We start from the raw sequence: 14,534 nt of genomic DNA, 5'->3' as shown, positions 1-14,534 counted from the left end.
TCGCTGCCTTCGGAGAATACTTGGCATCAGGTGGCAGGACTATATCTCCAACACAGAAGTCCTTGAAGCGGCCAACACCCCCAGCTTATACACACTACTGAGTCAGCGGCGCTTGAGATGGCTTGGCCATGTGAGCCGCATGGAAGATGGCAGGATCCCCAAAGACACATTGTACAGCGAGCTCGCCACTGGTATCAGACCCACCGGCCGTCCATGTCTCCGTTATAAAGACGTCTGCAAACGCGACATGAAATCGTGTGACATTGATCACAAGTCGTGGGAGTCAGTTGCCAGCATTCGCCAGAGCTGGCGGGCAGCCATAAAGACAGGGCTAAATTGTGGCGAGTCGAAGAGACTTAGTAGTTGGCAGGAAAAAAGACAGAGGCGCAAGGGGAGAGCCAACTGTGCAACAGCCCCAACAAACAAATTTCTCTGCAGCACCTGTGGAAGAGCCTGTCACTCCAGAATTGGCCTTTATAGCCACTCCAGGCGCTGCTTCACAAACCACTGACCACCTCCAGGCGCGTATCCATTGTCTCTCGAGATAAGGAGGCCCAAAAGAAAGATATTAAACAGTACTATACAAATTCATATCTATATGGCGATATGCTGAAGCTACTTAGACTACTATACTAAATACGTCCATAGATACTAAGGTCATTACTATAAATGAAGTACTACACCATGATATAGACAGACGATAAACATATACAGCACCTCGCTGCAGTATTAATACAACAGTACACTGAAGTTTCCATACAACAGTGCCTATTATACAGTATTACATATTGCGTAACGTATGTGCAATTTATTTAATTTTAACACAGCAATATATTTTACTAAATTAAGAAACACATCAGCTATGGTAACCAATGATGTGATTAACTGGAGAACAATCACAGTCCTGCAGTTTGTACATTTGTGCCCAATTCTATTTCATTGCCTAACTTTGCCTTCAATCAAAAGGCTGTTTTTTGTGATTAACACACAAAGCTCCCCAACCACTGGCCCCACTACTCATCATCTAATAGTCTGTTCATGAGAATCGAAAGCAACAATTTATATATGTTGGATACATTTGGAGCTGCAATTCTAGGTTTAAAAGAAAATTATCTGCTGAGACTTCAATAGTAAGCTTCTGAAATGTTTGAGGAAATAATAACTTCACAAAAACAACTAAATAGATCAAAGAGGAACTGAAGGGAAACGGCTGTAGTGTTACACAGGTATTAGAAATTACCCAGCCTTCCTATTTCACTGTTGTTAATCACAGTAAATTGCTTTTCCAATGTGCAAATATTTCCAAATGGTTCCAAAATGACTTAATTTACCAATTAATAACAATGAGTAAAAGTTATTACTGCCTCAACTATATACCAAATTTTGAATAACTAGTAATTTAGTAACTACTTTTCATCTTAAAAAGATCTCTACAACCTGTATTTTGTTCCTTGAAAAACAATGCAAAAATTAAGCCAAAACACTTCACTTTTTCAGAAGGTTTCCAGAGCCAAGCAAGTGCCCAGATACCTCTTCAGTCATTTTTATTTTGGTGTTATTATGCCTCAGTTTGGGTTGTTGGTAAAATGTACAAAATATGCTATATCATGAACGAAGAAAATGGCAAATTGATAACTTTATTCTGGTCTTCATTAGGTTTTGTTCAAACATATTGTTATGACCAGGTAAGAAAGGGGTCTAGGCCTCCCAGCCTTCACCTGGTCTTTCTGTAACAGGGTTTAATTTTAAAAACACTGTTTTTAGCTCCTGCTTGGTGAATCCTTGTTCACCGCTTTCCAATTATAAGGCAAAGAAATCGGCCAAACAGGTTTTCTTAGGTTTAAAGAAGGTTGAACTTTATTAAACTTAAAACTCTAATTCGGTTAATGCCTACGGATACACGACACGCCCACGCTAGCATGCAGACATGATAAACATACATGCAGATAGAGACAGAAAAGAGAAGAATAAAATGGAAAAGTCTGAGGCACTATCTGAAGATGGTTTTGGTTACTGTTCTTCGAGCTCGCTGTGGAGTCCTTGATTGTAGGCAGGTCTTGCTTTTTTGTTGGGGCCCAGTATTCTTCTTAAACCTTGTTTGATGTAGGAGACTTTTCTCTCTTGGAGTTCACGTGTCTTCAATGGATTTGGAGTTCCGTGAGAAAGAGATGGGAGCAGACAGGAGAGGTCTTCTCAGTCCAGGGGCAAACAGTCTCTCACCCAAACTGTTTGCGCAATTCAAAAAAACTCAGGTTGCCCAGCAGGTTAGTCATGTGACTACCTGGTTTGACCATGTCTGTTTGTGGATTCGGCCATCTTAGCAGTCATCCTGGAATGTGAGCTTCCTCACCTTCAATGTCTGGTGATCAAAGTCCATCGTGGGTTGAATGAGTCAGAGAATGGTCCTTTGTCTCCACAAGCACTGTCTGTTAATATGTAAATGTTTTTTTTTCAGCCACAGCTGATCTGTTTAACAAGTCATTTCCTCACTCCAGCAACAGTTTAAAATCAATGTTCATATGACAAAATTAATATGCCTCATTCTTGGCAGGTGGACGTCTGCATGACAATATGTAGACCTCTGCTGCTGAGAGCATTAAGAGAAACAGTTTAAATGGTGTAATAAATGCTTGCACAAAACCTTGACAAAAGCCCATTTGGAAACTGTGTTTGGTTTCAAGTCCCTCACAGAGTGGGTGAAAAAGAGGCTATGAAAAAGCTTCAGAGGAGGAGAGCCATAAGAATGATTCTAGCTTAAAATACCTTAAATGCAGAGAGGCTTTGGAGTTGCACAGATTTAGGAGGTGATTTGATAAATTTATATAAAATAGTTAAAGAACTGTTCTCATTAACTGATGGGACAAGGGCTAGGGGACATAGATTGAAGGTTTTGGGCAAGAGATGCAAGGGAATGTGAGGAAGAACCTTTTTACGCAGCAAGTGGTAATGACCTGGAACTTGCTGCACACGAGGGTGGTGAAAGCGGAGACAACCAATGATTTCAAAAGGAAACTGGCTGGGCACTTGAAGGAAATAAACTTGCAGGACTACAGGGATCGAGCAGGAGAGTGGGACTGACTGGATTGCTCCACGGAGAACTGGCATGGACCCAATGGGCCGAATGGCCTCCTTATATGTCGCATTGGACTCTCTGACTAGATTGCGTTCCTATTAATAGATCTCAATTTACTACACTGGAGTACTACTTTAATACAGGGAGTCATGGATATCATTTACACAAGGGGCAGCGGCTGCATGCTAGGTGCTTCTTTGCTTCTCAATGGATAACAGACCTTTGGAATAAGATATGACTCATGCTAACTCTCTGCAAACCTTCAAAAAAGAGAGTTGGACCAGATCTTGGCTTGGGAGCACCTTATAAAAGGTAAGTGAAATACAAGGCAATATTCGCATGGTCAATGTGGCCTCCTGAACCAGTTTTCAACAGTCTAAGCAGAGTTGGAGAGTTTTCCAGATTTTTCACCTCTAATTGGCCGTAGGATTTTAATCAGGTTTTACTTCTCTCAGGCAATTACAAAGCTGCTGGTGGTTAGGGGCTGTCTAATCATAAAGCTTCACATATCACCACTACACAGGGCAGGCCTGATGGCCTTTTCCTGCCTGCCATTTCCGCATGTTTGTATATAAATACATTTTAATATGCAAAAAGCATTGGATCAATTACCTGCTGTTAGATTTGTAGATTCCTGGGCCTTGCGTGACTTGGTTTTCAATAGGCCATTTTTAGGACTTAAAGAGGGCATACACAGAGCTTCCTGAAAAGACGTGCTTTCCCTTATATTTTGTGGAGTACAAAAAGCTTTACCTGTTGAAAACATAACAGTTAAAAAAGTCTATTACTGGGACTGTGAGGGAAGTTACAAGAACAAGGCCATTGAGAGACCACGGTATTCCTGACTAGAGTCCAGATAAGCAGTCCTCCGCGAACAATTTCACAGCCGATTACATGCACAAATGCAGATTATACACATGCACTCTGTCACAATGCCTATTATTCCAACATTAGTATATTGGTATGATGGGTTAATTCAGTGATCATTCCTGCCGATACATGAACTGATTCTGATTTGGAGTGAAACTACTGCATCATCTAAACTATCAGGTCAAAGTCCGATTTCAGAAAATGTTGATTTTGCTGCAACCTCTAAATCACAGTATAAACTAAGCATGAACTTTATAATAAGTCATGAGGGCTATAGAATTGATCTTTCTAAATGCCTAACAATACTAGGTGGCTATGCATAAAAAGCTCATAATCAAACTAGACCAGTAAGTTTTTCTGCCAGCCATATAAACCCACTTGAAGGCTGCCCCGTTCCTATCATTAGGCTTATATTTACAGTACAAACTGTGTAACACACCACATCCTAATACCTGGCAGGTAATTTCAAGTCTCCAGCTCAAAGGTACCGTAAAATATTACCAAAAAGACAAGTCTGAAGTCTTATCTTCAAAGATACTACAGTAAAGTTAAACTGCATCTCTGGGGCGTATACCAACTTCTGTAAACTGGATTCTGAACAGCTCCTTCTGGAATAAAGGTACATCAGGTGTCCAGAACCCGAAACACCTTCAGCACCATTTTGCTCATAGTCATGCTCCCTTTACAGGGACCACTTAATAAATCGCAGTGAATTTCCTCAGCAAGTCCCCTGGCACCCACAAATTAATCCATACCTGGTGTTTTCAGCTTGCTTTCGGGTGAGCTTTTCCCAGAACCGACGATGGATTTCGGACTATCTGTAACCTTTGTTAACTGCCTCTGTAACTTTTCCATCTGTTCCTTCATCCGTTCCAATTCCACTATGAAAAAAAGATACTTAGGGAGGCAGCAAGTCTCTAACCATATAAATTTAAATAGTATTCCATCTGCAATGATTTTGTATTTATGATTCATCTTCTCTGTCCACTGAATGCTAAACAATTCCGATAAAGAAAAAGAAGAATGTTCTTTTTATCCACTGAAAAGCTTTCCCAATTCCTCACCAGCGACAGAAAGTAATTGTAACTTCACAAATCTTAAACATGACACAGGCTTGCAATCATCCATGTATGTTGGATATTTCTTTGCATATATTCAAGAAACCCAGAAGTTTTCACAAAGCCCATTTGCTCCTATTCATTCCTTCACAACACATTCCACAAGTCCGGCAGCTGCACTTTTTTCTTCATATTGATATTGAAAATATTCATTGGCACAAGAAATCGGTGTGCTCACAATCATTTAAATCAGGCAATAAACTGCAAAATATTGCTAGGTTTCATGTTGGACAAATAAATACAATATTAATGCATTTATACAAAATGTTAAGTTAAAACATTTTGGTCAGATTGGGTTATAACGGCTTCAAAAATTGTGCCAGGAAAGATAATATATTTTCAGGATATATATTATTTCCATTTAACATCTAATGGTACAAAACAATTCAGTAGAAACCATGAAATGGTACAGACTGGAACATTTTTCAAAGATGCAAGTAACCTGATATAACGTGTCAGCTACGATTCACTAGTTAGCACTCGCACCTCTCGACCTCTAAGGTTGTGGGTTCAAGTCCCACTCCGGAGACTTGAGCACAAAATTACAGGACTAGATTACTCAGTCAGGTGCAAATGAAAGAAGGGGATATGAGGATAGTGTGGGGAAAAAGGCATTGAAGTGGAAGATCAGCCATGATTATATTGAATGGCGGGGCAGGCTTGATGGGCTGAATGGCCTACTCCTGCTCCTATGTTCCTAAAAGTAGGCTGACACTCCAGTGCAGTAATGAGAGAGTGCTGCACTGTTGGAGGTGTCATCTTTCAGATGAGACATTAAACGGAGGTCCTGCCTGTCCTCTCAGACTCCATGGCACTATTTCAAAGAAGAGCAGGGGAGTTCTCTCCAGTCTCCAGGTTAATATTAATCCTTCAGTCAACATCATAAAATCAGATTATCTGGTCATTACCACATTGCTGTTTGCGGAGCTTGCCGTGCACAAATTTGCTGTGTTTCCTACAACAGCGGCTACACATCAAAAATATTGATTGTAAAATGCTTTGGAATGACCTGAGGTTGTGAAAGTTGCAATAGAAATGCATGTCTTTCTTGATCTCATGGTTTGTAGTGTTAGCTGACCTCTTTGTTGTATTTCTTGTAATAAGCTCCAACCAAGGTTTAGCAGACTGATTCCTGGGATGGTGGGACTGACGTATGAGGAGAGATTGTCGGTTAGAATTATATTCGCTGGAGTTCAGAAGAGTGAGGGGCGATCTCATAGAAACCTATAAAATTCTAACAGGACTTGACAGGGTAGATGCAGGAAGGATATTCCCGATGGTGGGGGAGTCCAGAACCAGGGGTCATAGTCTAAGGATACAGGGTAAACCTTTCAGGACTGAGATGAGGAGAAATTTCTTCACCCAGAGAGTGGTAAGCCTGTGGAATTCGCTACCACAGAAAGCATTTGAGGCCAAAACATTGTATGTTTTCAAGAAGGAGTTAGATATAGCTCTTGGATCCAAAGGGATCAAAGGGTATGGGGAGAAAGCAGGAACAGGCTACTGAGTTGGATGATCAGCCATGATCATAATGAATGGCGGAGCAGGCTCGATGGGCCGAATGGCCTACTCCTGCTCCTATTTATTATGTTTTTATACATTATCTTATACGATTAAAGGAGAAATTTGTCCAATACCATTAATTTTGTTGAACTGAAGATTATAGCACCTCTATTTTTGCCTTAAAGAGTCTCTGGCATCATGCTTGGGCATCCTCTGTCCCCTTAATTCACTCCTATCCCTGCATGTCTTCCTCTGATTCAGCACCTTACATTGGAAGACACTGCCCATTAGCCCAAGTGGTGATCTAATGTCTGACATTATGTGGAATTATTAGCTTGTCAATGTGGTTATAGCTGACAGTAGAGAAAATTGCAAATTATTGTATTTGCCTTGCCACAGTTCTTCAGTAAGCCAGAAACAAGAGGAAGACCATGAAAGAAAGTTGCTCACTAGTTAAAAATGCACCAGTATGTTTGATACAGAATTAGGCACTTTAGCTAGTGGGTGTAAGAGATTATTCCTCAATCAGGAGCTCTCAATGAGGACTTGAACTCATGGAGCACCAGTCAGGATACCAAATGGCCCACTGCCCCTTATTTTCCCATCCAGTTGTCCTTCCAAATGCCCTTCCTCAGCACCTGACTGGGTAATCCAAGGCTGTCTGTGAAAGAGGAGGGGATTTTCTATGCTTTGTGTATTAGTCTATGCATAGCATATAAAAATTGCCCTTCTAAATGAACAAGAATATATACTATTTCTGTGAAAGCTGTAGATGGAAAACAGATTTTGCAGCACATTAATTGTGAAATACCTTCTAATTCGAGTTTTGATTTTTCTGACTTCTGATCAGAAATGAGCGACAGTTGGTCAGTTTTCTCTACTGCATTTGTTTTACTCTCCTCCTCCTCTTCCTCCTCCATCAAGTCATCCACATCCTCAAAGAGAGCATTGATTTCCTTAGCCTGGACATCATCCTCTTCATCTCCAGAAAACAACTCATCCCACTCATCGGCCTCATCAAGTGATCTCTGCTCCTCACTGTGTTCACCCTGAGAAAGTCCTCCAGCTGCCACAATCTCTTCCTCCTCATTCTCATCCAAAAGGGATGCCAACAAATCCAGGTCATCAGTACCTGCCACCAATAAACACATCACATGAATCAGAGCACAGCTGCATCTCTACTTTTAAAAGTAATCCTGCTTAAAATGATATTTTGCAGTAAAATTTTAGAAATGCAATGTATTTTTAAAAAGTGCTAAATCATTTCAATACTAGAATGCAATTAAATGGAATGCCCTTACCTTCCATGGTATAACAATATGATTAACAAGGCTTCAGAAAACGGTGTCACACACTGAAAATTAAAAGAAGATTGTACCATTAACATTGAAAACAATAAACTATACTATTCTATAGCCACTACATTCTTCATTTAGAAGGGCAATATTTATATGCTATGCATAGATTAATACATAAAGTGCAGAAAATCCCCTCCTCTGAGCAAACACACACACACACAAAGATCTGAAGTATTAAAGATACATTGGCCTTGGAGGGGGTGCTCCACCCGCTCTCTCTGTATATTTATTGATGATTTTATATTCGATTCTCCCCCCGCTCTCTCTGTATATTTATTGATGATTTTATATTGGATTCTCCCCCCGCTCTCTCTGTATATTTATTGATGATTTTATATTGGATTCTCCCCCCGCTCTCTCTGTATATTTATTGATGATTTTATATTGGATTCTCCCCCCCGCTCTCTCTGTATATTTATTGATGATTTTATATTGGATTCTCCCCCCGCTCTCTCTGTATATTTATTGATGATTTTATATTGGATTCTCCCCCCGCTCTCTCTGTATATTTATTGATGATTTTATATTGGATTCTCCCCCCGCTCTCTCTGTATATTTATTGATGATTTTATATTGGATTCTCCCCCCGCTCTCTCTGTATATTTATTGATGATTTTATATTGGATTCTCCCCCCGCTCTCTCTGTATATTTATTGATGATTTTATATTGGATTCTCCCCCCCGCTCTCTCTGTATATTTATTGATGATTTTATATTGGATTCTCCCCCCGCTCTCTCTGTATATTTATTGATGATTTTATATTGGATTCTCCCCCCCGCTCTCTCTGTATATTTATTGATGATTTTATATTGGATTCTCCCCCCCGCTCTCTCTGTATATTTATTGATGATTTTATATTGGATTCTCCCCCCGCTCTCTCTGTATATTTATTGATGATTTTATATTGGATTCTCCCCCCGCTCTCTCTGTATATTTATTGATGATTTTATATTGGATTCTCCCCCCCGCTCTCTCTGTATATTTATTGATGATTTTATATTGGATTCTCCCCCCCGCTCTCTCTGTATATTTATTGATGATTTTATATTGGATTCTCCCCCCGCTCTCTCTGTATATTTATTGATGATTTTATATTGGATTCTCCCCCCGCTCTCTCTGTATATTTATTGATGATTTTATATTGGATTCTCCCCCCGCTCTCTCTGTATATTTATTGATGATTTTATATTGGATTCTCCCCCCGCTCTCTCTGTATATTTATTGATGATTTTATATTGGATTCTCCCCCCGCTCTCTCTGTATATTTATTGATGATTTTATATTGGATTCTCCCCCCGCTCTCTCTGTATATTTATTGATGATTTTATATTGGATTCTCCCCCCGCTCTCTCTGTATATTTATTGATGATTTTATATTGGATTCTCCCCCCGCTCTCTCTGTATATTTATTGATGATTTTATATTGGATTCTCCCCCCGCTCTCTCTGTATATTTATTGATGATTTTATATTGGATTCTCCCCCCGCTCTCTCTGTATATTTATTGATGATTTTATATTGGATTCTCCCCCCGCTCTCTCTGTATATTTATTGATGATTTTATATTGGATTCTCCCCCCGCTCTCTCTGTATATTTATTGATGATTTTATATTGGATTCTCCCCCCGCTCTCTCTGTATATTTATTGATGATTTTATATTGGATTCTCCCCCCGCTCTCTCTGTATATTTATTGATGATTTTATATTGGATTCTCCCCCCGCTCTCTCTGTATATTTATTGATGATTTTATATTGGATTCTCCCCCCGCTCTCTCTGTATATTTATTGATGATTTTATATTGGATTCTCCCCCCGCTCTCTCTGTATATTTATTGATGATTTTATATTGGATTCTCCCCCCGCTCTCTCTGTATATTTATTGATGATTTTATATTGGATTCTCCCCCCGCTCTCTCTGTATATTTATTGATGATTTTATATTGGATTCTCCCCCCGCTCTCTCTGTATATTTATTGATGATTTTATATTGGATTCTCCCCCCGCTCTCTCTGTATATTTATTGATGATTTTATATTGGATTCTCCCCCCGCTCTCTCTGTATATTTATTGATGATTTTATATTGGATTCTCCCCCCGCTCTCTCTGTATATTTATTGATGATTTTATATTGGATTCTCCCCCCGCTCTCTCTGTATATTTATTGATGATTTTATATTGGATTCTCCCCCCGCTCTCTCTGTATATTTATTGATGATTTTATATTGGATTCTCCCCCCGCTCTCTCTGTATATTTATTGATGATTTTATATTGGATTCTCCCCCCGCTCTCTCTGTATATTTATTGATGATTTTATATTGGATTCTCCCCCCGCTCTCTCTGTATATTTATTGATGATTTTATATTGGATTCTCCCCCCGCTCTCTCTGTATATTTATTGATGATTTTATATTGGATTCTCCCCCCGCTCTCTCTGTATATTTATTGATGATTTTATATTGGATTCTCCCCCCGCTCTCTCTGTATATTTATTGATGATTTTATATTGGATTCTCCCCCCGCTCTCTCTGTATATTTATTGATGATTTTATATTGGATTCTCCCCCCGCTCTCTCTGTATATTTATTGATGATTTTATATTGGATTCTCCCCCCGCTCTCTCTGTATATTTATTGATGATTTTATATTGGATTCTCCCCCCGCTCTCTCTGTATATTTATTGATGATTTTATATTGGATTCTCCCCCCGCTCTCTCTGTATATTTATTGATGATTTTATATTGGATTCTCCCCCCGCTCTCTCTGTATATTTATTGATGATTTTATATTGGATTCTCCCCCCGCTCTCTCTGTATATTTATTGATGATTTTATATTGGATACTCCCCCCGCTCTCTCTGTATATTTATTGATGATTTTATATTGGATTCTCCCCCCGCTCTCTCTGTATATTTATTGATGATTTTATATTGGATTCTCCCCCCGCTCTCTCTGTATATTTATTGATGATTTTATATTGGATTCTCCCCCCGCTCTCTCTGTATATTTATTGATGATTTTATATTGGATTCTCCTCCCGCTCTCTCTGTATATTTATTGATGATTTTATATTGGATTCTCCCCCCGCTCTCTCTGTATATTTATTGATGATTTTATATTGGATTCTCCCCCCGCTCTCTCTGTATATTTATTGATGATTTTATATTCGATTCTCCCCCCGCTCTCTGTATATTTATTGATGATTTTATATTGGATTCTCCCCCCGCTCTCTCTGTATATTTATTGATGATTTTATATTGGATTCTCCCCCCGCTCTCTCTGTATATTTATTGATGATTTTATATTGGATTCTCCCCCCGCTCTCTCTGTATATTTATTGATGATTTTATATTGGATTCTCCCCCCGCTCTCTCTGTATATTTATTGATGATTTTATATTGGATTCTCCCCCCGCTCTCTGTATATTTATTGATGATTTTATATTGGATTCTCCCCCCGCTCTCTCTGTATATTTATTGATGATTTTATATTGGATTCTCCCCCCGCTCTCTCTGTATATTTATTGATGATTTTATATTGGATTCTCCCCCCGCTCTCTCTGTATATTTATTGATGATTTTATATTGGATTCTCCCCCCGCTCTCTCTGTATATTTATTGATGATTTTATATTGGATTCTCCCCCCGCTCTCTCTGTATATTTATTGATGATTTTATATTGGATTCTCCCCCCGCTCTCTCTGTATATTTATTGATGATTTTATATTGGATTCTCCCCCCGCTCTCTCTGTATATTTATTGATGATTTTATATTGGATTCTCCCCCCGCTCTCTGTATATTTATTGATGATTTTATATTGGATTCTCCCCCCGCTCTCTCTGTATATTTATTGATGATTTTATATTGGATTCTCCCCCCGCTCTCTCTGTATATTTATTGATGATTTTATATTGGATTCTCCCCCCGCTCTCTGTATATTTATTGATGATTTTATATTGGATTCTCCCCCCGCTCTCTCTGTATATTTATTGATGATTTTATATTGGATTCTCCCCCCGCTCTCTGTATATTTATTGATGATTTTATATTGGATTCTCCCCCCGCTCTCTCTGTATATTTATTGATGATTTTATATTGGATTCTCCCCCCGCGCTCTCTGTATATTTATTGATGATTTTATATTGGATTCTCCCCCCGCGCTCTCTGTATATTTATTGATGATTTTATATTGGATTCTCCCCCCCGCTCTCTCTGTATATTTATTGATGATTTTATATTGGATTCTCCCCCCGCTCTCTCTGTATATTTATTGATGATTTTATATTGGATTCTCCCCCCGCTCTCTGTATATTTATTGATGATTTTATATTGGATTCTCCCCCCGCTCTCTCTGTATATTTATTGATGATTTTATATTGGATTCTCCCCCCGCTCTCTGTATATTTATTGATGATTTTATATTGGATTCTCCCCCCCGCTCTCTCTGTATATTTATTGATGATTTTATATTGGATTCTCCCCCCGCTCTCTCTGTATATTTATTGATGATTTTATATTGGATTCTCCCCCCGCTCTCTCTGTATATTTATTGATGATTTTATATTGGATTCTCCCCCCGCTCTCTCTGTATATTTATTGATGATTTTATATTGGATTCTCCCCCCGCTCTCTCTGTATATTTATTGATGATTTTATATTTGATTCTCCCCCCGCTCTCTCTGTATATTTATTGATGATTTTATATTATATTCTCGCTATTTATTCTTTTATATTTTTGTTCCTCACCTGTTTTTTGCTCCTCTTCAAACTGCCGCCAAGCTCCAGGCCCCCGCGCCACCTCCTGGCCTATTGACCCTGTCCTTCGCACTTGCCTGTTCGGAATTCCGGGCTGCAAGCTGCTGGTTCCCAATAAAACTCACAGATCTGGCAGTAAAAAAACCATCCATCACCCGCTGCAATCTTTCCCTTTTGCTTCACTCCCGACACCCAATTATCCGGCAAATGGTAGGACAGCTGAAGGGTCCTTTGGGCGCTGTCAGTCGCAGCCATCAAACTGGAATCCCGGACAACGCGCGGCAGAATCAGAGTCAGCAGTGCAACCCAAGCTGCAAATGCATTGTATGGAGCCAACTGCACCAGTGCAGGCTCTGCTGCATATACAATACACTGTATAGGGCCAACTGCACTAGTGTAGTCCCGGCTGCACCAGTGCAGCCAATGCTGCACATAGAACACATTGCAAAGAGCCAACTGCACCAGTGCAGCCCCAGCTGCATATACATTGCATTGAGCCAGCGGAACCAGTGCAGCCCATACTGCATATACAATACATTGCACAGAGCCAGCGGCACCAGTGCAACCCCAGAGGCAGATACCGTACATTGCCTACAGCCAGCTGTGGCAGTGTAGCCCATGCTGCGTAGTCAATACATTACACATGGCCAGCTGCACCAGTGCAGACAATGCTGCATATACAATACATTGCATATGACCCGCTGCACCAGTGCAACCCCAGCTGCATATACAATGCATTGCATAGAGCAGCTCCACCAATGCAGCCCATGCTGCATCTTCAATACATTGCACACAACCAGATGCACCTGTGCAGCCCCATGCTGCATGTACAATGCATTGCGCACAGTCTTAATGACGGGAAGTCCTGACCTGAAACGTTAACTGTTTCTCTCTCCACAGATACTGCCACACCCGCTAAGTATTTTTAGCGTTTTCTGTTCTTATTCCACATATTTATTGGGTTTTCAATCTGTGTCACCTTTCCTCATGTTGACAGCTTTACATCAAATATACATGTTTGTATTTGTAAAACAGGAACATACCTGGACTTGCACCTGAAGTGCTGTAACCTGCAAGGCTACAGACCAGTTGCTGGAAGGTGGGATTAGATTGGACAGCTAGCTTTTTCAGCCAGCGCAGACACGATGGACTGAATGGCCTCCTTCTGTGCCGTAACTTTCTATGGCTTTTATGGTTTTATACCTGTCACCGGAACCTTCAACATATCAATGGAACTTTGTTGCCTGGGGACCACTAGCCTTCGAAAAGTCAGATAAAACGAACATTATTTGTTCACAGGAAATAAATAACTCTTTATTGTTGCATTTCATAAACAAATTATGTTTCTAAAACAAAAATATGCTGGAAATCTGAAGCAAAAAATGCTGGAAACATTAAGTCGCTAAGTCAACACTTTTGGACAAAGGTTAGAAGCATGTTTTGTATTCCAGGAACTCTCTTTGGCTTCCTTGTCTCGAGAGACAATGGATAAGCACCTGGAGGTGGTCAGTGGTTTGTGGAGCAGCGCCTGGAGTAGCTATAAGGGCCAATATTAGAATGACAGGCTCTTCCACAGGTGCTGCAGTAGAAATTGTTTGTCGGTGCTGTTACACAGCTGGCTCTCCTCTTGCGCTTTTGTCTTTTTTCCTGCCAACTGCTAAGTCTCTTCAACTCGCCACACTTTAGCCCCGCCAGCGATTGCTGGCAACTGACTCCCACGACTTGTGATCAATGTCACAGGACTTCATGTCGCGTTTGCAGACGTCTTTAAAGTGGAACTAAATTCCAGGAACTAAATTTCCCTAAAAACACCCCAATTGGGTGTTAATTTCTTTCTTCTTCTTCTTGTTGCCATTCCT

At 39.9% G+C, this 14,534-nt stretch overlaps 1 protein-coding gene across 3 annotated transcripts in view; it reads right to left on the bottom strand.

The window, feature by feature from the left end:
- mcm10 (minichromosome maintenance 10 replication initiation factor) overlaps positions 1–12,719 on the bottom strand; it is a 60,990-nt gene extending 48,271 nt beyond the window's left edge. For all 3 annotated transcript variants that reach the window (XM_068059555.1, XM_068059556.1, XM_068059557.1), the window contains exons 1-5: positions 12,667–12,719; positions 7,866–7,918; positions 7,376–7,696; positions 4,699–4,824; positions 3,686–3,826 (exon numbers count right to left, since the gene is read on the bottom strand). In XM_068059555.1, the coding sequence (XP_067915656.1) occupies positions 3,686–3,826; positions 4,699–4,824; positions 7,376–7,696; positions 7,866–7,872 (595 nt within the window). In that variant the 5' untranslated portion in view covers positions 7,873–7,918; positions 12,667–12,719. The remainder of the gene's footprint in view (positions 1–3,685; positions 3,827–4,698; positions 4,825–7,375; positions 7,697–7,865; positions 7,919–12,666) is intronic.
- Between the last annotated feature and the right edge of the window lie 1,815 nt (positions 12,720–14,534).

The sequence above is a fragment of the Heterodontus francisci genome, chromosome 27 (genome assembly GCF_036365525.1).
Source record: "Heterodontus francisci isolate sHetFra1 chromosome 27, sHetFra1.hap1, whole genome shotgun sequence".
Lineage (NCBI taxonomy): Eukaryota > Metazoa > Chordata > Chondrichthyes > Heterodontiformes > Heterodontidae > Heterodontus > Heterodontus francisci.
This window is presented reverse-complemented; position numbering and strand designations above follow the sequence as displayed.